This window comes from Somniosus microcephalus, chromosome 26 (genome assembly GCF_052327205.1).
Source record: "Somniosus microcephalus isolate GS21.2 chromosome 26, FLI_Smic_1.0, whole genome shotgun sequence".
In the NCBI taxonomy this organism is placed as follows: Eukaryota; Metazoa; Chordata; class Chondrichthyes; order Squaliformes; family Somniosidae; genus Somniosus; species Somniosus microcephalus.
Window position 1 is genome coordinate 42,222,862 of NC_141012.1, and position 23,274 is coordinate 42,246,135.

At 46.8% G+C, this 23,274-nt stretch overlaps 1 protein-coding gene across 1 annotated transcript in view; it reads left to right on the forward strand.

Moving 5' to 3' along the window:
- Nucleotides 1-23,274, forward strand: part of LOC147100416 (uncharacterized) — a 62,431-nt gene that overhangs the window by 14,121 nt on the left and 25,036 nt on the right. Inside the window, exons 2-6 of the mRNA XM_085968100.1 lie at nucleotides 8,204-8,248; nucleotides 11,652-11,683; nucleotides 12,705-12,764; nucleotides 15,760-15,828; nucleotides 22,153-22,239. Of these exons, the coding sequence (XP_085824226.1) occupies nucleotides 8,225-8,248; nucleotides 11,652-11,683; nucleotides 12,705-12,764; nucleotides 15,760-15,828; nucleotides 22,153-22,239 (272 nt within the window). The 5' untranslated portion in view covers nucleotides 8,204-8,224. The remainder of the gene's footprint in view (nucleotides 1-8,203; nucleotides 8,249-11,651; nucleotides 11,684-12,704; nucleotides 12,765-15,759; nucleotides 15,829-22,152; nucleotides 22,240-23,274) is intronic.

Sequence of the window (23,274 nt, forward strand, 5' to 3'; positions counted from 1 at the left end):
AGTTTCATCAGATGTGGTCAGTATTTTATGATACAACATATAACATTTTGGGAAGGAGTTTCCCGCATTTTACGTAACATGGTTCACCGAGAACAACGGTAACTTTGAAGAGAAACTATACGTTGGTGGGGAAATAGCTGCAGGTATTGGTAAGCGAGACCAAAATTAGATCAACCTCATCAAAGCAACTCTTACCAAATCCGGCAAACCTTGACCTATTTCTTTTACTTCTATTTTTAGCGAGCAGGGAAAATAAGAAATGTTTTAAATTGTCATTGTAATCGAATTGAGAGGTTCAGCTAATTTATTTACTGAATAATAATGGATATCTGTGAGTCTGCAGCCTAAACAAGGCATTTGCATGGTTTATATATGATGTAGGACGGATATCCAGGAGAGAGTTACAGGCTGGAATCCAATTGAGAGGTTCAGATTATTTATATATCGACCATATCATTTCCCAGAATTGCCTGATTCTCTAGGATTGCATCGATGTAGCAATGCGTGCCGCAAATATCAAACCCCCATATTATCAACCACAAAGCTTTCCATTTCCTAACTGTGCAGCTTGTTTAAGACTACAGGCACAGCTTTGTGCATAATTTAACCCTTTTAGCCCCGGTATCATGCAGCCCTTTAAATACGGGAGTTATGCCCCTGCTCCATCCCCTTCCTCAATTGTCCACCCCCCCACCCCCTCCACAGTGTACCTGGCCCCCTACTGCCAGGACTTTTGTCCGTGTGCCCTCAGAATAATTTAAATTAGCTGACCCTGAGAGTTCTGACGTGGTCAGACTCCTCTGATTACAGCGCGCATTAGTCCCACTCCACTGAACCTACTCCACTACATTGGGGAGTCGGGAATTTCCAGGCCTCAGATCCCAGTCAATGTTTATGAGACACCCAATGCATTTACTGACTGCCCTTACAGGTAACTACAGCTAGTTACAGAGGAACATAGGAACAGGAGGAGGCCAGTCAGCCCCTCGAGCCTGTTCTGCCATTCAATTAGATCATGAATAATCTGTACCTTAACTCCATCTACCCACTTTGGTTCCGTAACCCTGAATACCCCTGCCTAACAAAAATCTACCAATCTCAGTTTTGAAATTTTCAATTGACCCCCTCCGCCCCCATCCCCCGCCAACCCAGCCTCAACAGATTTTTGAGAAAGAAAGTTGCAGATTTCCACTACCCTTCCTGACCTCACCCCTAAAGGGCCTGACTCTAATTTTAAAGTTGTTCTGGGCTCTCCCACCAGAGGAAATAGTTTCTCTCTATCTACCCTATCCAATCCTTTAATCATCTTAAACACCTCAATTAGATTAATTTTCTATATTCTAGGAAATACAAGCCTAGTGTATGCAACCTGTCCTCATGATTTAACCTTTTTAGCCCCGTTAACATTCTGGTGAATCTACGCTGCACCCCCACCAAGGCCAACATATCCTTCCAGTGTGGTGGCCAGAACTGAACGCAATGCTCAGCCCAGCAGTGGCTCAGTGGGCAGCACACTCACCTCTGAATCAGAAGGTTGTGGGTTCAAGTCCCACTCCAGGGCCTTGAGCACATAAAGTTAGGCTGACACTCTAAGGGAGTGCTGCACTGTCGGAGGTGCTGTTTTTCGGATGAGATATTAAACTGCGGCCCCGTCTGTTCTCTCAGGTGGACATAAAAGATCCCATGGCACTATTTCGAAGACGAGCAGGGGAGTTATCCCCGGTGTCCTGGCCAATATCTATCCCTCAATCCACATAACAAAAACAGATTATCTGGTCATTGTCACATTGCTGTTTGTGGGAGCTTGCTGTGCGCAAATTGGCTGCCACATTACAACAGTGACTATACCTCATTGGCTGTAAAATGCTTTGAGATGTCTGGTGGTCATGAAAGGCGCTATAGAAATGCAAGTCTTTCTTTTTACTTCAGATGGGGTCTAACCAGAGCTCTGAACAGCTGTAACATAACTTCCACCCCTTTGTACTCCAGCCCTCTTGAGATCAAGCCCAACATTCTGTGAGCCTTTCAAATTATTTTAAAGCTAGCCAAGTATCATCTGTCATGAGTTGGCAACTAACAATCGCGCTCAGCTCAGAACAAAGAACGAAAGATGAGAGCAAAATCCAGATCAAATAATTCGTGTTTAAGATAATATAAATACTTTAGGTTCAGAAAAAAATAATAATATAAGGAAATAATAACAAAAATACAACAGAAGTGATGAAAAAAAGAAGTGTGATGTTTATAAAGAGTGAGAGAAACAGCATCAGGGTGGGGTCTGTTGTCTAAATAAGAGTTCAGTACACAAATGCACATAGCATAAAGAATAAAACAAGTGCATTCGAAGCGCTAATCCACCTTAAAGGTTATAATGTAGTGGCCATCACTGAGACCTGGCTACAAACAGGGAGATAAATATTCTGCTCACTGCTCACGCTGTGGTCTCCTCTACATTGGGGAGACCAAACGCAGATTGGGTGACCGCTTTGCGCAACACCTCCGTTCAGTCCGTAAGGGTGACCCCGAGCTTCCGGTCGCCTGTCATTTTAATTCACCGCTCCACTCCCACTCAGACCTCACCGTCCTCGGCCTCTTGCATTGTTCCACTGAAGCTCAGCGTAAGCTCGAGGAACAGCACCTCATCTTCCGATTAGGCACTTTACAGTCTTCCGGACTCAATATCGAGTTCAACAATTTCAGATCATAACCTCGGCCCCTATCATATTTATATATTTTTTATCCACACTTTTGGTTTGTGCCTTTTCTTTTTTTTTCTCTCCCACATGGCAGCTGTCTCTCACTCTGCCAGCGCATTTCACACTTCATCTCGAGCCGTCTTTTGTTTCTTAATCTGTCCTATTACCATCTCGTCTCACCTTGAATATCTCTTAATGTCTCTTTACTTCTCACAAACCTTCCCTTTTGTTCTTTCATCCCCTCCCCCATTTCCCAGCCCCCAACTTGCTTTTTAATCTGTTTCATTTCCTGCTTTTTTCTCAGTTCTGACGAAGGGTTTCGACCTGAAACGTTAACTCTGTTTCTCTCTCCACGGATGTTGCCTGGCCTGCTGAGTTTTTCCAGCTTTTTCTGTTGTTACTTCAGATAAATATTCCAGGTTATAAGGTCTTTAGAAAGGACAGGGAAATTGGAACAGGAAGAGGAGCAGCAATATTGACAGTATTACAGCATTAGAAAGAGGGGATATCAGTAAGTATTAAATCCGTGTGTTAATGGAGACACGGACTGCAGGAGTTGGTTTAACAAGTCTTTACTGAATGGAGACAATCTGGAAACTGAAACTACAGAAGCCTGCTAGGGCCTTTTATACAGGGATGGTCACTGCCGGTACTGCAGTCTGAGACCAGTTATTCCCTTAAAGGGACATACACAACAGTAAGGGTGGGACCGAGGAGCAGAAACGAATGTAAGACTCTGGTGGGAGTTGTCTACAGACCACCTAATAGCAGTGAAGAGGTAACGGAATGCATAAACATAAAGATGAAAAGATTGTTTGACGTTAATTTTCACACAGACTGGGCGAAGCCAAACACCCAAAGGCAGGCAATTTCTTGAGTGTCTTCGGGACAGTTTTCGGAAACAATATGAGGGGAAAATTGGGTTGATTTGCGCCTCTCGTTAGCGCCCCGGGGGGGGGGGGTAACGGGCGCGCAAATCTCCTAGCGCCTGGGAGCGGCACCACCAACGCCTCCCGCGAATTTTGGCGGGAAGTTAGTGGTGGCGGTAGCCGGTAGCACCTCGCAGCGCTGTACCGCCAGCGATGACATCATCGACGTGCACAGTGCCCTGCTCACGCCCCCACTGCAAACTTCCCTTGCGCCCCCTGACCTATTGCCAGACGATATGTGCGACAGGGTCATGGGGCGTTTTTGCAGTGGCGGCGGCGCCACTTAAAAGGCAGGTGCCGGGCGGCCATTTTTATTTTGGTTGACTGCCAGCACCTGCCCCCTTTCCCTTTTCTTCGGGGTGCCGGCCGCGATCGCTCAGCCCGGCGCTTCTCTTGAGTGCCGGGCTGTTTTCACGGCACCCCGCTGCCTGGTGGTCCATCAGGGCCTCGGTGCGTGCAGTGCTGGGCCCCTCCCCTTTAATCAGGGGAGGGAGGCCTGCAGTGACGCGGCGCTACGTGCAGACACGCGTGGCGCTGTTGCACGTCGCACCGCGATATATAGTTGTAGCACCCCAAGAAGGAGGTGGGGCACTTCCAGTAACGCCCCGCCTCCTGCTTGGGGTGCTACTACTGAATTTCCGGCAGAGGGGCGCTAACTTTTTCGGGGCTCTGAAATTAGCGCCACCCAATTTTCCCCCCTATGTTCTTCAACCAACAAGAGAACAGGCGGTTTTAGATTTAGTAATGAGTAATGGGCCTCAATAGAGAGCATCCTGACGAACTGTATCACAGTATGGTATGGCAGCTGTAGCTACTATGACCGGAAAGCCCTGCAGCGGGTAGTCAAAACTGCCCAACACATTACCGGCACCCGGCTACCGACCATAGAGCACATATACCAGAAACGCTGTTTACGGAGGTCACTGACCATCATCAAAGACCCTACCCACTCCAGCCACAGTCTGTTCGCCCTCCTGCCATCTGGGAGACGCTACAGATGCATTCGCACCCATACGACCAGATTTAGGAACAGCTTCTTTCCCAGGGCTGTCATCCTACTGAACTCCACAAATAAACTCTAAAGCCTGCACATCTGCCAATGCACTTTATTATGGTTATGTTTATGTTAATGTATTACAAGCCAAATGTATGTTGAATGTTTAAATGTCTTAATCTAAATGTACACTCTCGGGAGCCGCAAGCCTACATTTCGTTGTACTGCACTTGTGCACTAACAATGACAATAAAGTTGATTATTATTATTATTATTATTATATTATTATTGAATTAGCCAACAATCGAACGGTGAGGGAACACTGAGCTAACAGTGACCATAAGAGGATAGAATTCGATATTAGGTTTGAGAGGGAGAAGAGAGAGTCACAAACTAAGGTTTTAAGTTTAGGTAAGGCGGACTTTGGAGGGATGAGGCATGAAATTGGCCACAGTAGACTGGGCAGAACTATTAATGGATAAAACTACAGATGAACAGTGGGACGGGTTCAAGCAAGTATTTGAGAGAAAACAAGACCTGTACATAAAGAGCTCTACTTGTGTAATCAATCAACCTGGGTCAACAAGAGAAGTGAGATATAGTGCAAAACTGAAAGAAAGGGCTTATACGAAGGCAAACAACAGCAGGGATCCCACGGACTTGGAGAGATATAAAGAACAGCGAAGGGATACAGAGAAAGTGGTAAAAGCTGCAAAAAGGGAATTTGAGAAAAAACTTGCAAGGGACAAAACAAAAGGTTTTTACAGGTACATTAAGAGAAAGAGGGTGGCTAAGAGTAATGTGGGCCCCTTAAAGGCAGACGCAGGTGATATTGTAATTGAAAATCAGGAAATGAAAGAGCTGCTAAATACTTACTTTGTATTGATCTTCACAGTAGAGGATGAGGATAAAGTACCAGAGATACGAGGAAAACTAAAAAATAAATCGAGGGGAGGAACTTATTAGATTTAATTTAAGTAAAGAAATGATAACAGTGAAAAAATACTGAGACTAATGATAGAAAAATCTCCAGGACCTGATGGTTTCCAACCCAGGGTTGTAAAATAAGTCGGTGAGGAAATTATAGATGCTTTAGTCATGACCTTCCAAAACTCGCTTGATTGGCCCCTTGGATTGGAAAATTGCCAATGTCACTCCATTATTTAAGATGGGTAGGAGAGATAAACTAGGAAATGATAGGCCTCTTAGTCTAACGCCTGTTGTGGGGTAGTTATTAGGGACAGAGTGACTGAGCATTTGAACAAACATTAACTGATCAGAGAGAGCCAGCTTGGAGTCATGTCTAACGAACCTAGTTGAACTTTTTGAGGAGGTGGCTAACGTGGTAGAATAAGGCCGGGTCTATGGATGTTATTTATATGGACTTCCAGAAGGAATTCGATAAAGTTCCACATAAGAGACAGTTAACAAAAATGAGAGTGTGATCACTGGATAGGGGAGGGGCAAGGGGTGAGCAGAAGTTGTGTAAAGCTCTGTCTCTGGTCAGGCCCCATCTGGACACTGCGCTCAGTTCTGGGCCCCGCACCTTAGGAGGGGTGTGTTGGCCGTGGAGGGGGAGCAGCGCAGGTTCACCAGAATGATACCGGGGCTAAGAGAGTTAAATTATGAGGACAGATTGCACAGACTAGGCTTGTATTCCCTCGATTATAGAAGATGAATTGAGGTGTTAAAGAAGATTAAAGGAATTGATAGGGTAGATACGGAGAAACTATTTCCTCTGGTGGGGAGTCCAGAACAAGGGGGCATAACCTTAAAATTAGAGATAGGCCGTTCAGGGGTGATGTCAGTAAGTATTTCTTCACATAATGGGTAGTGGAAATCTACAACTCTCTCCCTCAAAAATGTGAGGCTGGGGGTCATTTGAAAATTTCAAAACTGAGATTGATGGATTTTTGTTAGACAAGGGTATTAAGGGTTACGGAACCAAAGCGGGTAGATGGAGTTAAGATACAGACCAGCCATGATCTAATTCTCTGTTCCTGTTCCTATGTTCCAAACTCCCCTGCTCTTCTTCAAAATAGTGCTATGGGACATTTAACGTCCACCGAACATAGCTGCCGGGGACTCGGTTTAATGTCTCATTCGAAAGACGGCACCTCCAACAGTGCAGCACTCCCTCAGTACTGCACTGGAGTGTTAGTCTTGATTATGTGCTCAAATCTCTGGAGTGTGGCTCAAATCCACGACATTCTGACTCCGAGGTGAGCGTGCTCCCACTGTGCCACAGCTGACACTCAACAGCAAGTCTAACAAATAACAGATACCGCACAGTAATTTCAGTGCACCGTCTAATTCAAAATCTCTTAAGCTTTATTACATCTACCGAACCACTTGATTAGATTCCAGCCTGTTGCCCCACTCTCACAGTGCCCTGCGTGAAATGGGCTTAGATTGACCAACAGAGAAGCCCATTTCTGACAGGTCAGAGGGTGGTCGACCCAATTTAGGGTTGACACTTGGGCCTAAAAATGGGGCGCCAAGCTCGCCTGGGCGCCGAAAGTCCCGCCCCGGAAGGAGCCGGGAGCGCCAGCGGGATATTCAGTTTGAGCGTCCCAAACGGAAGCAGGGTGCTGCTCGAGGCACCCTGCGTCCCTCTTGGGGCGCTGAAACTGAATATCGCAGCGCAACGTGCCGCAGCACGGCGCGCTGCGGTACTGCAGGCCTTCCTCCCCTTCTTAAAGGGGAGGGGCCTGCACCAGCGCGATCTCTGATCACGAGTGCCGGCAAAAGAGCCCGGCTCCGAGGAGAGGGGCCGGGCTCTCGGGACACAATCGGCACTGCCCAGGGGGGTGATCAGGAGGGGGCGGCGCGAGGAGGTGCTGGCAGGCGGCCACCGTAAAAAATGGCCGCCCCGTACCACCCCTTTAATTTGCGCCACTACCGCCACAGGTAGGCCCCCCTGAACCGGTCGCGATTTGCGACCGGCGCTACGGGGGGGGCGCGACCCAATATTGCGTTCGGGGCGGTAGCGGGGTGTTGCGCACACCGATGACGTCATCGGTGGCGGCACAGCGCTACAGGCTAACGCCGCCATTAGCGCCCCGCTAAATTTTGCGGGAGGCGTCGCCAGTGGCGCTAAAGCCACTGAGTGCCCTCTTTAGGCACTAACTGGTGGCGCAGCCCACCGAATTTCTAGGCCTTGTTGCCTTATCCAAACCCTGATGGGGCAAGAGCTTGCGTGTGGAGTCCAGGCATTACGAAATAAACGAGCATCTGCGCAAAACCAGTCAACTTGATCACAAAATGGGTGCAGTTGTGTATGTGGGACATGTGACTTACTGGGTGGGTATCTCCAATATCAGGCCCAAAGCCAGCCCTAGGCCCAAACACAGATACTGCGTTCCAGCACCGCCTAGCGACTCTGCCGCTTGCTCTCTGCAGGAGGCTTATTTATCATGGTGGTTATTTCCAAAGCCTGTCCCTTAGCCATCAATGTGTATACGGTACAGAGTGCACAGGTTTGTTGTTCATTAAGCCTGTCGTCCCTCCTCTATTACTCCTGTTGCCTGGTGTGCTTAATTTTAAGCCCTGGTTGAATGACTTGGTGTGTTTCTCTTTTGTAGGCTATCAGAAAGTGAACCAAGATGGAAAGGCCAATAGCCGACGTGGTAAGACCATCATCTCACTCACAGATATCTTCATGAAAATGTGTTCTACAAACCCTTACTCATCCGGTTCAGACAAATTTGTGTTGCAAAATGTCATTGTGTAACTTAAGTGTGTCATCATAAGGAAAATGATATACCGGCTTTCTTTTCCCCAGGCAAAGGATTGTTAGATCATTTTATTGGTAGTGCATTTTTTTTTAAGTACCTTTCACTTGTTTTAAATTATTCATACTTCTCCTCGCTGGGCTGTTCCTGTTTTTACTATTTCTTTGGCACTTGTTATCACTCTCCCTTACCCACGGTACGCTACTGCAGTGGTTGTGTCACTGGACAAGTTGTCCAGATGCATAAAACTAAACAATCTGGAGATAAAAAGCTGGTGTCAATAAAAGTGACTGTGAAACTGTTGGATTGCCGTAAAAACCCAACTGGCTCACAAATGCGCTTTAGGGAAGGAACCCTGTCGTCCTCTCCTTGCCCGGTCTGGCCTATATGTGACTCCAGTCCCACACCAACGTGGTTGGCTCTTAATTGCCCTCTGAGGTGGCCCAGCAAACCACTCAATTGTACCAAACCTGGGCAATTAGGGATGGGAAATAAATGCCGGCCGTGCCAGTCCTGAAAATGAATGAAATAAACCCACAATTTCTCAGCTTAAGTTGCAGATGTTCTGCATTTTAGGCTTCTCCCAATGCCACCATATCTCCAGTCACCAAGGGGGCACTCTGAGCAGGGTAGTCGCCCCCTTCATCTTGTCCCTCCATCACTCACGATGCAATGCCACTCTTTGTTCTGCTGCCTTGCACTTTAACCCGGCTATGACCAGGAATGCTCACAGTCAAGGTTCGCACATGAACAGTTCCACTTGGCCAAGATGCTAGAGTGTGCCCACCGCCTGCAGAAATGTTCCTAGTAGGAGCCTTCAGGAAATGAGAAATATGAGCAAAGAAAGTGTGTTTGTGCAAGTTAGAATTGTTTGAAGCAAACTCACTTTAATGAGTTTTAAACATTGTGGGAATCCAAACCACTCTTATTTTTACAAACAAATGAAAAATGACAAGACAGGAAAAGACCCATTGGCCCATCCAACCTGTCCTATACAAACGTGATGCCTTGTGCATCGTGAAACAGGCACTCCCCACCCGGACACATGTAATCTCCTCTGTGAGGTGAGAGACCAGGTCAAAACCCAGGCCCCTTAGGCAATCAACACTAGTCTAGGAGATCCCTGTGGCCCTGATTAATATCATACAGTATCTACCTTCTGTATGAGGCGATCTCCGCCCCAGCCAGAAACAGGTCCAGCTCTCGCTTGAAGGAATTCAGTGAATCAGCGTTCGCTGTACAAGCCGGCAGCCTGTTCCAGGGGTCCAGTATTCTCTGGGGAAAGAACCAGCTCCAGACATCTAACTGAGATCTGGCCTGATATAACTTGAGATTGTGACCGCTGGTCCTCCCTAACCTATTCAGTTGACTCAAACACAATCGAATCCCTTCATCAGCTTATAAATCTCAATCAAATCACCCCTAAGTCCTTCTCTTTGAGCCTAACTGTTTTAGACTGGGGAATTAATCTTGTGACCCTGCTCTGAACCTTTTCCATCGCCAATAGTCTAAAATCTGCAAGTATATAAAGTACTAGCAGGGGTGCCCGGCGTTGCCAGGGCAATTTTGGGCCACGCGGTCTCCCTGCCCCTGTCTGTCCCCCCTCTCTCTCCCTCTCCTCGTCTCCCTGTGCTGTCCTCTCCCTCCCTCCCCTCCCCCTCCCTCCCCTCTCCCTGCCTAGCGCCTGAGGCCCGGTGCCGTTGTGATAGCAGCCATGCGGGGCCTAGCGGTTGAGGCACGGCTGGGCTGTCGGGCCGAGATGGACCCGAGCTGAGCTCCCCCGCGGATCGCGCGGCTGACGGCCGGCCGCTGCCGCTCCCCCGACCGCTGTGTGTGTTGGGCCGAGCGGTTGGGAGGCACGGCCCGAGTGAACCCAACTTACCTGCCGCTCCGGCGGGGTGGGAGCAGGATCGGGAGCCGCAATGTGGGGGTTTCTTTTGGTGCTGCTGTCACTGTGGGGATGGAAAAAATGGCGGCGAAGTTTAGGGAGACTGGAGGATTAGGACCCGCCCGTGACGCACTGATTGGTCAACCATCAGGTGAGTGAACTGTAGGATTGGTCAAGCAGCACGTCAGTCAACGCTAATGACAGGTAGGATTTTTGAACCTTTTTTGTATACTGTCCTAAAAATTTTGTATACTGTCCTAACAATTTTTGTGTGACGAAAAAGTAAATACACCTACGAGAGTCCCCTAATGATAAGCTTTCTTTTGATATAACATATGTGTAGGTATGCTCTATAACTTTTGATTGTATAGCCGGACAGAGAAACAGACAGAGAGACAGAGAGACAGACAGAGAGACATACTTATTTATATATATATAGATTCGGGAATACCAGATACATCCATTACTATGATGCTACCCCTTGTCTTACCAGCATTAACATTCCCATATTCCAGCAATCTCTCTACATCTGATCCATCCTGAAATTTCACATTGCAACAGGTTCCATGCTGTCAGTGTGCAGCCTGTCACCAGGCTCAGACTTGCTGGAGTTTAATGATCTGTTACAATATTGAATTAGAGTCCTTTAAACCGAAACATATTACAGAATTATTTTGGAATAAATTTGACGCACCCTCTGTGTTTTGAACATGCCTCGGGAGATGGAAAAGGCCCCGGAGGACTGGCTGCTTACCTGGTTTAAGAGAGAATTTGCCCACTTTTTGGTGTTTGGGTTTTGCTCGCGAATACAAGAATACTTACGGCCGAGCTTACGAACTTACAAATTTGTTGAGCAGGAATTGACCAGCTGCTCCAGCAAGCCTGTAAAAAGAAAGAAAGACTTGCATTTCTATAGCGCCTTTCATGACCACCGGACATCTCAAAGCGCTTTACAGCCAATGAAGTACTTTTGAAGTGGAGTCACTGGTGTAATGTACCACACTCATGATGGCTGGGGCTTTATGACGAGACACTTCCTCCCCCCGCCTCCCCCCCGCCCACCCCCACCCGGTTAAATCTGAGGCACACCAATCTCATTATAATATTTAAATGAGTGACCCGCCTCTGTTGAAACCAGAAGTGGGCGGGTTGGGGTCGGGATTCAGATTTTTAACACTTTAACTTCCACGCCAACCCAACCCACCCATTTTTCGGGGTTAATATTCCCTCCTCAGGACCAATAAGGGGACCCCCTCAGGCGCCCGAAACCAGTCCAGGAAATCACATGGAAGAAGTAAAGCTACTTTCCATTTGTGTACTGCCATGGCAACTTGTCAGCAATCAGCTCTCCAAAAGCGGTTAGGGAAATGATAAAAGTTATTTGGTAATAATTTTCCTCTCTCCTCCTAGGGTAAGGGCTTTGAAGAGGATTCTTGTGAAAGGTACCTTGCCACTGTTATTATTGAATCAATAAGATTTCAAGAAAAATGCAGAGGTTTAGATTGAACACTGCGCTTTTCAATTTTTTATGAAGTATTGGTAAATGAAATTAGATCAACACCATCTGAGAGACGGAACTGATGTCAAAAGCAGTATTTACTGCGTTGTCAGAAAGAAAGACTTACATTTCTATAGCGCCTTTCACGACCTCTGGACGTCCCAAAGCGCTTTAAAGCCAGCGAAGCACCTTTTGGAGTGTAGTCACTGGTGTAATGTAGGAAACGCGGCAGCCAATTTGCGCACAGCAAGCTCCCACAAACAGCACCTGTAGAGGAGGGAACATATAGATACCAAGTGACAAAAGGGCCCCTTTAAAAGCTTCTTGTTCTGATTAAAACTACCATTGCGCTGTTCCCACAATTGAATGCGTACATTAAACGTTCACTCCCTCCACCATCGGTGTACTGTGGCTGCAGTGTGTACCATCTACAAGATGCACTGCACCAACTCGCCAAGGCTTCTTCGGCAGCACTTCCCAAACCCGCGACCTCTACCACTTAGAAGGACAAGGGCAGCAGGCGCATGGGAACACCACCACCTGAAAGTTCCCCTCCAAGTCACACACCATCCTGACTTGGAAGTATATCGCTGTTCCTTCATCGTCGCTGGGTCAAAATCCTGGAACTCCCTCCCTAACAGCACTGTGGGAGTACCTTCACCTCACGGACTGCAGCGGTTCAAGAAGGCGGCTCACCACCTTCTCCAGCGACGCCCATATCCCATGAATGAATAAAAGAAGCCTGACAAAAAGGCGAACAAATCCTTTTTTAGTTTGAGATTGATCAAACTTGCTTCCTCACTAACAAAATCTCTCTTATTTTGTGGAGAGGGTGTGAAGAGGTGGGTCAAGCTCAGTTGGTTGGTATTTCCGGATGTTACCGTCAATATTTGCAGAGTAGGCCTCGGCCTAGTTCCTGGTTTGTGACCCTCTTTTACTACAATTTGATTTTATCTGTTTCACAGGAATCCCGTGCAAGAACAAGGTTGTTTGCTAAATCCCAGTGCAACTGGCAATTCCACCCAGTAAGTAAAGGCCTTTTAATTTGTCACTATAGCCAAGAGCAATCTATCTTCACCTAGGGTCGCCACCTCTGGTTGGATGTATTACTGGAGGTTTCATCACATGACCTCCTGCCTCCAACCGTCCCGCCCCCACGCTCGCGCCATTGGTCGCCCGACTCGCCCATCCTCTCCGCACAACACCTTCCCACACCAATTGGACAGCAAACAGGCTCCTAGTTGCTCGAGTGGAAGATACTGGACGATCAGCCTTTTTATTCCGTCTCCAATATTTTTATAACTAACAAATGTTCATTAGAAAATGAAAATAATCACAATTTTTTTATAGATAGATAGATCGTGATGGGTAGATAAATTAATTCTCACTTGGAGAAGCATGGGTTAATAAGGGACAGCCAGCATGGATTTGTTAAGATAAGAACATAAGAATTAGAAGCAGAAGTAGGCCATACGCCCCCTCGAGCCTGCTCCGCCATTCAATAAGATCATAGCTAATCTTCGACCTCAACTACGCTTTCCTGCCCGATCCCCATATCCCTTGATTCCCTAGCGTCCAAAAATCTATGTATCTCAGCCTTGAATATACTCAACGACTCAGCATCCACAGCCCTCTGGGGTACAGAATTCCAAAGATTCACAACCCCCTGAGTGAAGAAATTCTTCCTCATCTCAGTCTTAAATGGCCGACCCCTTATCTTGAGACTATGCCCCCTAGTTCTAGACACTCCAGCCAGGGGAAACAACCTCTCAGCATCTACCCTGTAAATCCCCCTCAGAATCCTGTATGTTTCAATGCGATCACCTCTCATTCTTCTAAACTCCAGAGTGTATAGGCCCAATCTACTCACTCTCTCCTCATAGGACAGCCCTCTCATCCCAGGGATCCATCTAGTGAACCTTCATTGCACCACCTCTAAGGCTTGTATGTCCTTCCTTAGATAAGGAGACCAGAACCGTGCAGAGTACTCCAGGTGTGGTCTCACCAAAGCCCCGTACAATAGTAAGACTTCCTTACTCTTGTAGTCCAAGGCAAATCATGTCTGATTAACCTGATTGAGTTCTTTGATGAAGCAACAGAGAGGGCTGATGAAGGTAGTGCAGTACATGTTGTATATATAGACCTTCAAAAGGCATTTGATAAAGTACCACATAACAGACTTATTCAGAAAATAGAAGCACATGGTATTAAAGAGATAGTGGTAACTTGGGGATGTAATTGGTTAAGGATAAAAGGCAGAGAATAGTGGTAAATGGATTTATTTTTGACTGGAGAGAAGTATGCAGTGGGGTCCCCCAGGGGTCGGTGTTAGGACCACTGCTTTTCTTGTTGACATGGACTTGGGTATAGGAAGTACAATTTCGATGTTTGCAAGTGATACAAAACTTGGCAACATAGTGAACAGGATAGTAGCAGACTTCAGGAGGACATAGACAGACAGGCTGGTGAAATGGGCAGACACACGACAGATGCAGTTTAATGCAGATAAGTGTGAAGTGATGCACATTGGGAGGAACAACATGGAGAGGCAGTAAAACTAAATGGTACTAATTTGAGGGGATGCAAGAGGAGAGGGACTTGGGGTGCATATTAGCAAATCTTTGAAGCTGGCAGAGCAAGTTGTTAAGGTGGTTAAGAAATGGGATACTTGGCTTTGTAAATAGGAGCATTGAATACTAAAAAGGAAGAAACCTTTACAAATCACAGGTTAGGCCTCAGCTGGAGTATTGTGTACAATTCTGGGCACTGCATTTTGGGAAGGATGTCAAGGCCTTGGAGAGGGTGCAGAGGAGATTTACTAGAATGGTGCCAGGGATGAGGGACTTCGGTTATGTGGAGAGACTGGAGAAGCTGGGATTGTTCTCCTTAGAGCAGAGAAGGTTAAGGGGAGACCTCATAGAGGTGTTCAAAATTATGAGGGGTTTTGATAGAGTAGATGGGGAGAAACTGTTTCCTCTGGCAAGTGGGTAGTAACCAGAGGTCATAGATTTAAAATAATTGGCAAAAGAACTAGAGGGGAAACTGTAGACCCTCTTTCACACAGAGGGTTGTTATGATCTGGAACACGCTGCCTGAAAGGGTGGTGGAATCAGATTCCATAGGAACTTTCAAAAGGCAACTGTACATGGATTAATTTGTAGGGTTATGGGGAAAGAGCGGGGGTGTGAGACTAAACTTGACAGCTCTTTCAAAGAGCCGGCACAGGCACGACGGGCCGAATGGCCTCCTTCTGTGTGGTAAGATTCTATGATTCGATGATATTTTATATATATATTGTAATAGATAGATGATAGATCACAGCTAGATCAATAGCTAGATAGATTGATAATTGATGGGTAGATAATAGAAAGAGTAATAGATGATAGATCAATTGATAGATATATGAAAGATAATTAAGATAGATCCGTAGATATTATTGTTAATACTGTTTAATACCTTCCCCTGTTCTTATATGACTTAAGCACTTCATCTAAGAATTTTCTGATGATTCTGGGGGTCCAAACATCCTGGAGACAGGGCCCATATCATTCAAATTCAAATGTTAAAAGACTAGGGGAAAGGTATCAAAATGTTGTAATGGGGAAGAGTTCAAATCGAAGAAAAATAAACTTAAAATAATCAAACTAGAGGAAAGAAGATGGGTAACTGAAGCCAGAGGGGGCAGTAAGGTGTTTGAATTATTTGAATTGTTTTTTTTTTAGTTTATTCTGCTTGTATAAGGTTAATAGTAAACCGGAATAAAGCTATTGCTGATATGAGTATTTTTATTACTGTAATATTAGAGTCTGTCCTGGTATTGCAGGACATGAGCTGAGGCCTAAACAAAATGGCTGCTTCAGTGAAGCTCGAATTCCAGTCAGTTCTGGCATCTGTAAAATAAATTTACACAGTTTGTACCAAAATGAGCTGGACATCAAAGATTTTAATGATTTTTAACCATGTTATGTTTAAAGTATGTTTTGCTGTTCTTTCTTAAATTAATCTTCTTATTAACTGCAGGGATCCGACAGTGCCTAGTATCCAAAGAAACATTCAACTATTTGTCAACTGCCTCCGTGTTGCTCGTGAGTAAGTATGATAATCTGGTGGTGATTAAAACTATCCCTGGCTGCTTTCCAATCACTCTGCTTGAATCGTGGATGATGGTATCCTCAATTCCCTGTATCTGGACACACAGACCACAGACATTAGCCTTGGATCAGCGGTAGTACTCTTGTCTCTGAATCAGAAGCTTGTGGGGGCAAAATTTGGTATCGACCATTTTGAGGCGCTAACATCATCTGGGCGCAAACTTTAGCAGCCAGCGCTCGACCGCGAAATTGAGTTTTAGCACCCCAAGAGGGAAGTGAAGCCCTTCTTAGGGCGTTAACGTCGGAGAGCAGGGCGGAGACTTCAGCAGTGCTGCACACTGAGCCGTGCAGCGCTGCCACGTTCAAAGGCTCCTTCCCTCCCTTAAAGGGAAGGGCCATCGCTGCAGGCTCTGCAATTTAAAAAGTACCTACCTGGACCACCAAGGCAGCCGCGATCCTGCGCGATCAGCCCATCACTCAAGCAGAGTGCCGGGCTGATCGATCGCAGGCAGAAACTCGCGAAAAAACCTCGGCCACCTCGCCTTTAATCATCGCCCCCAAAGCGGCTGGCCCCCCGATGCCCGTCTCCTGCAGCTGTCGGTGTTTTCGCCTGGCGCTGCTGCAGGGGGCGGAAGACAATTTTGGGTCCGGGGCGATGCACATGGTGATGACATCACGATCTCCCGGTGAAGGAGATCGGGGCGCAATGCCGTAGCACAGCTGCAAAACTCCAGCCGAATATGGCGGGAGTCGATATCAGCGCCGTGCCCGGTCGCAAAGCCATTTGCACCCCGTTAGCGCCCCCTGGGGGTGCTAACGGGAGGCACAAAGGCACCCAATTTCACCCCCTGTGGGTTTAAATCTCACTCCAGAGATTTGAGCACGTAATCCAGGCTGACACCTCAGTGCAGTACTGGGTAGAGTGCTGCACTGTCTGAGGTGCCGTCTTATGGATGAGATGTTAAAAAGAGGCCCCGTCCACTCTCTCAGGTGGACATACAAGATCCCACGGCACTATTTTGAAGCAGAGATGGTGAATCATTTCCGGTGTCCTGGCCAATATTTATACGTCAACCAACATCAATAACAGATTATCTGGCGATTATCACTTTGCTGTTTGTGGGAGTTTGCTGTGCACAAATTGGCTGCTGCATTTCCTACATTACAACAGTGACTACACTTCAAATGTACTTCATTGGCTGTAAAGCGCTTTGGGACATCTTGAAGTCGTGAAAGGCGCTGTATAAATACAAGTTCTTTCTTCCTTCTTTCTTTAACACAGCCATTGCAAACATCCCGCCCTGTAGAAACTGGAGCCAAGATTTCCAGTTAGGGCACATGTCGTGAAGTTGTAACCACATCCATAAGGACTGAATTTATCAATTTTCTACACAGTGTGCACAGAAAATCCCCCTTTGTTCGGTGTGCTGCAGTTGGGGGATGATGGGCCGGCATGAGATGTTGGAGTGGAACTGCAATGTGCTATGGATTATGATGATCCCTTTGAGTTACTGACCCTTGAGCCATGGGAGGTTCCAAGTGTGGAAAATAAAACCACTAAAGAGCAGGACTGCAATCTTTTGCAGTTTGAAGCAGAGGATTGTGCACTTTGGTTCTCCTCTCTGATGCTTCAGTCTGGTTCCCCTCCTCCTGCCAAATTGGTTTAAACCCTCCCCACAGCACTAGTTAACCTCCCAACATGGGCCACGACTCCTGGCTGTTCCCCTTCCCCCAGCACAATTTTCTGCCCCCCCCAACTGATAGCCTTTACCCTGGCACCAGGGAAGCAACACCCGATGCGAGATTCACACCAGCGGTTGCAGAAACATCAGTCTATCCCCCTAAATATTGAATCCCTATGACAACCGTATTTCTACACTTCGCTGTGCCCCCCTGTGCAGTCATGCGAGTTACCCCTCCCAAGAGCGGATTTCAATCAGATGTATGCAAGAGACAGTTCCAGATCTCATTAGAGCACTTGGTCCAAACATGGACAAAAGAGCTGAAATCCAGAGGTGAGGTGAGAGTAACTGCACTGAACATCAAGGCAGCATTTAATTGAGTGTGGCATCAAGGAGCCATAGTCACATTGAAGTCAATGGGAATCAAGGGGGAAACTCTCCACTGGCTGGAATCATACCTAGCACAAAGGAAGATGGTTGTGGGTGTTGCAGGCCAATCATCACAGCCCCAGGGAATTGCTGCAGGAGTTCCTCAGGGCAGTGTCAACCATCTTCAGCTGCTTCATCAATGAACTTCCCTCCATCATAAGGTCAGAAGTGGGGATCTTTGCTGATGATTGCGCAGTGTTCAGTTCCATTCGCAACTCCTCAGATAATGAAGCAGTCCGTGCCCGCATGCAGCAAGACCTGGACAACATTCAGGCTTGGACTGATAGGTGGCAAGTAACATTCGTGCTACAAGTGCCAGGCAATGACCATCTCCAACAAGAGAGAGCTTAATCACCTCCCCTTGACATTCAATGTCATTACCATTGCCAAATCCCTCACCATCAACATCCTGGGGGTTATAAATAATGTGGCTATGAGCAGGTCAAAGGCTAGGTATTCTGCAGCGAGTGTCTCACCTCCTGACTCCCCAAATCCCCTCCACCATCTACAAGGCACAAGTCAGGAGTGTGATGGAATACTCTCCACTTGCCTGGATGAGTGCAGCTTCAACAACACTCAAGAAGCTCGACACCATCCAGGACAAAGCAGCCCACTTGATTGGCACCCCATCCACCATCTTAAACATTCACTCCCTCCACCACCGGCGTACTGTGACTGCAGTGTGTACCATCTACAAGATGCACTGCAGCAACTCACCAAGGCTTCTTCGACAGCACCTCCCAAACCCGTGATCTCTACCACCTAGAAGGACAAGGGCAGCAGGTGCAAGGAAATGCCACCATCTGCATGTTCCCCTCCAAGCCACACACCAGCCTGACTTGGAAATATATCGCTGAGTCTGTCTTGATGACTGCTGTGTTGTTGGGGTTAGGAGCTCACTCTTTGGGGAGCATGGTACGGTGTGCTGGAACAGCCTTGGGTGTTCGGGAAGAGTACTGCAGTATGGGGGTGGGAGAAGATGTAATGGCTGTGTACAAATGAAAGCAATGTCTACAACCTGAGAATTCACAATACACTGTGCTGCTCAACACTGTCTATTGACTTGTGTGTACACAACGGTTGGGTTGATTTGTGAAGCAGTGGCTGCCAGCAGATAGCCTTGCTCACCGGCTGCGTAATCTGCGGAGTTGCACGCAGCGCGCCTACAATTTTTCTTTAAGCGTGTTGGTGGGTGAAGCTTCGCCGAGGCAGCACATACTGAACTCAAAAAATCAGGCCAATGTGTAAAGGTGACAGATACAAACTGCCTTCAGCATAGCTGGATTAGTCACTCATTAACTGTGTATTCCAGTAAAAGGAACCTATTCTAATACCTGGTCCTCACACAAAATGTACATAATACTCGATGGGCCAAAGGAAGCTTCTTAAGGGATAAAGGGGCCCTGTCTTCAAGAGAATGCCGTTGAATATTTGCGTGGGTTCTTCCGATCGTCTGTTGGAAATCTGGCGGAAGATGTATGGAACCCCAGAGAAATGTCCACTGGCCCCGGGGTTCCGCGAATCTTCCACTAAAGTTACGGCAGTCGATCGAGAGAACCCCCGTGGAAATTCAACCCCAATGTCTTTACAAACATCTAGCGCGACATAAGTTGTGCCCAGTTGCATTGACATCACTCTCCATTACAAATGGTGAAGGACTCTTCTCCCTCCCCAGTCAGCAAAGGATTTACCAAACATTTCTTCCTGAAGGTAATGCTTCTTAACATTGCTGCACTGTGGACCCCACATGCACATGTAATGATGTGCCTGACGTCAAAAAGATGAGTCACTACTGGAAAGCCCCTGTCTCATTCCAACAGGGTCATTCCGACACAGATATGATTCCTCCAATGTTTCAAATAGGCTTGGAGTAAAGAACTGTATATGAAGTAGGTTTAACTCACCTACCAGATCCCACACCAACCTCCTCACTTTAGTCTCACTGGTGTAATATAGGGTGTGAAGGGCTAATAGAGTGTCAGCTTTAGCTCAGTGGGTAACACTCCTGCCTCTGAGTCAAAAAGTTGTGGGTTTGAATCCCACTCCAGAGACTTAAGCGCATAATCCAGGTTGGCACTTCAGTGCAGTACTGCGGGAATGCTGCACCGTCGGAGGGGCAGTACTGCGGGAATGCTGCACCGTCGGAGGGGCAGTACTGAGGGAATGCTGCACCGTCGGAGGGGCAGTACTGAGGGAATGCTGCACCGTCGGAGGGGCAGTACTGAGGGAATGCTGCACTGTCGGAGGGGCAGTACTGCGGGAATGCTGCACTGTCGGAGGGGCAGTACTGAGGGAGTGCTGCACTGTTGGAGGTGCTGTCTTTCGGATGGTGCGTTAAACTGTGGCAGAGGAGTTTCCGCTGGAGTCCTGGTCAATATTTATCCCTCAACCAATACCTAAAACAAATTATCTGGTCATTTATCTCTTTGCTGTTTGTGGGATCTTGCTGTGTGCAAATTGGCTGCTGTGTTTCCTACATTACACCAGTGACTACATGTCAAAAATACTTAATTGGCTGTAAAGTGCTTTGGGATGTCCTGAGGTTGTGAAAGGCGCTATCAAAATGCAAGTCTTTCTTTAATAATTTACTACTGTGATCCTCTTAATAAAATCTCTCCTTCTCAAAGCAACATATCAATTACAGTGGAGAGGGTAGGTGGGATAATCTATTCATAGGCCTCTTTGACTGAGTCAATCTGAAGTGCTCTTGAGAAAGCAGACAACTGCCTGGCAACAGTTCTCCCTCCCCCGCTGCTTCACCGATAGCTTAGTGAGTAATTGAGTTGCACAGTATGACATCCAGCCCGCAAGATCCCAGATTCAACCCCTGGTCTGTGTCCAGTTAGATAGTCTTGGCAAAGGGTGTAGTAGATACATTGTAGGAATGTCTAGTTCCTATCCAAAGACTGAGGTCCACTCAGGCGATTAAACAAAACGAAGTTTAATGGAAACTAACAGGTTTAAACAAGTAACTGCAGGAGAACATCGAGTGTAGGTCTATTCAGTTTGGAGGCTCCACGAGGACTGCCCGGGCGATCCCGTGGTTGACATCATGACGTCATCACGTTCTTCCCACCAGTGGGGGATCACGTGATGAACGGCGTGACGTCATCGCGTTTACCCGCGCTGTTAAAGTAATCACGCTCTGTACAAGTAAACAGTATAAATAAAGATACAGACTCGGGCTGTAGATAACATGCTGTTAAAGGAAATTATATACAAACGATCTGAGTCCTTTAGTGGCTCTGCCACAACATCACATTTGGCTTCAGTGTTTGGAGACTTGGAAAGGGAAAAATAAGCTCAGGTTCTCTTCCTAAACATTGTCTATCGAACATTAAAGGTGTACAGCACAGAAGGAGGCCATTTGGCCCATTGTCTCTGTGCCGGCATTTTGCTCGACCAATTTAAACCCATCGTCCCACTCTCTTCTTAAGGCCCTGTATCTTACTTTGCTTCAGATATTCACTGTATCCAGTTTTCCCTTAAGGCTAAAGGGATCAAGGGATATGGGGAGAAGGCAGGGACAGGGTACTGAGTTTGGATGATCAGCCATGATCTCATTGAATGGCGGAGCAGGCTCGAGGGGCCGAATGGCCTACTCCTGCTCCTATCTTCTATGTTTCTATGTTAAAAGATGCAATGGTTGCCGACTGAAAAACTGCCTGTGGATCCAGCAACCCTCTGTGCAAAAAAATTGCAACACACCTCCCTCCTCGCTCTCTTCATAACAAGTGGCCCTTGCTGGAAAGTGCATGCTTATGGACGCTGGATGAGAACATGACTGTACCTGGTTGCGGCACTCACGGCAGACAGCTTGCTTACACTCAATGTCCAGCCTCATGCCTGAAGAATGACCACTTGGGCAAGATATTTGAGTGCAGCCAGCACCTGTACAAAAATATTCCAGAATCAGAGTCTTGAGCAAAGGAGAGAAGAAAATTTAGGATAGGGACAATCTTGCCCTCAGCCTCCCCACCCGCCTTTTGAGCTGTATTTGGAGGTGGTGGCTTCAGCTCACTGGCATCTTACAACAGCACAGCTGAGGTCAGGGGTCAGTTATATTGAGGGGGCAGGGGGTGGCCACGGGGAGACAGGTTCTTCAGTCTGTACCCGACCTCACCCTCCTTACTCTCTGTTCTGAAAAGCTGACCATTCACAGTGGGCAAAGACTCAACTAAAATGTTTAACTTCCATCTGTTTTTAAATAGGATACCCAACCACCAGGATAAGGAGTTGGGGGACGCCGATGATAATCACATCGAGAGCAGCACGTTTCTGCTGATTCAATCCATTAGGTATGTTTCTCATATTTGTCACATTCGGTTGACTATGTACTCATGCAAAAAAAAAACCTGCTGTGCATTTGTACTCCCTTCTGACTCATTCCAGTAAAGGTATGTGAGGCTGGTTTGTGAGTTTCTCTCTTACTGTAATATGATGATGACATTTTAATAGCTCAAAAGGTAATCACTATATTGGAATTTTTTTAATATCATTTTACATTTTCAGTGTTCACTTCTTGAGATTAGTCAGTGGTTAACTAGGCCATATGAATAATTAATTTTTGTTGTCAGTTCAATCACTTTGCGTCCTCGCCTCACCTCCGTGTCAGATGAACTTTGTGGCCTTCCCATAACAAGGCTGCCAGGGCATGGTATTTTATCCCAGACTATCATTCAGTAATGGGCCAAGTTCAGAAGACAGGCAGGACTTTTGCAACTCCCAACAGATTTGGAGTACAGCCAGGCTCAAACCTCTAAACTGGTTGAAGACTGGTTTTGGTCTCCTTATTTAAGGAGGGATATACTTGCATTGGAGGCAGTTCAGAGACAATTCACACGGTTGATTCCTGAGAAGAGGGGGTTGACTTATTAAGAAAGGTTGAGCAGGTTGGGCTTATATTCATTGGAATTTAGAAGAATGAGAGGGGATCTTATTGAAACATATAAGATACTGAGGGGGCTCGACAAGGTAGATGCAGAGAGGATGTTTCCCCTCGTGGGGAAATCTAGAACTCGGGGGCATAGTTTCAGAATAAATGGTCGCCCTTTTAGAACTGAGATGAGGAGGAATTTCTTCTCTCAGAGGGTCGTAAATCTGTGGAATTCTCTGCCCCAGAGAGCCGTGGAGGCTGGGTCATTAAATACATTTAAGGAGGAGATAGACAGATTTTTGCAAGATAAGGGAGTGAAGGGTTATGGGGTTATCGGCAGGGAAGTGGCTTTGAGCCCAAGATCAGCCATGATGTTATTGAATGGCGGAGCAGGCGCAAGGGGCCAAGTGGCCTATTCCTGCTCCTATTTCTCATGTTCTTATGTTCTTTCTTGCAG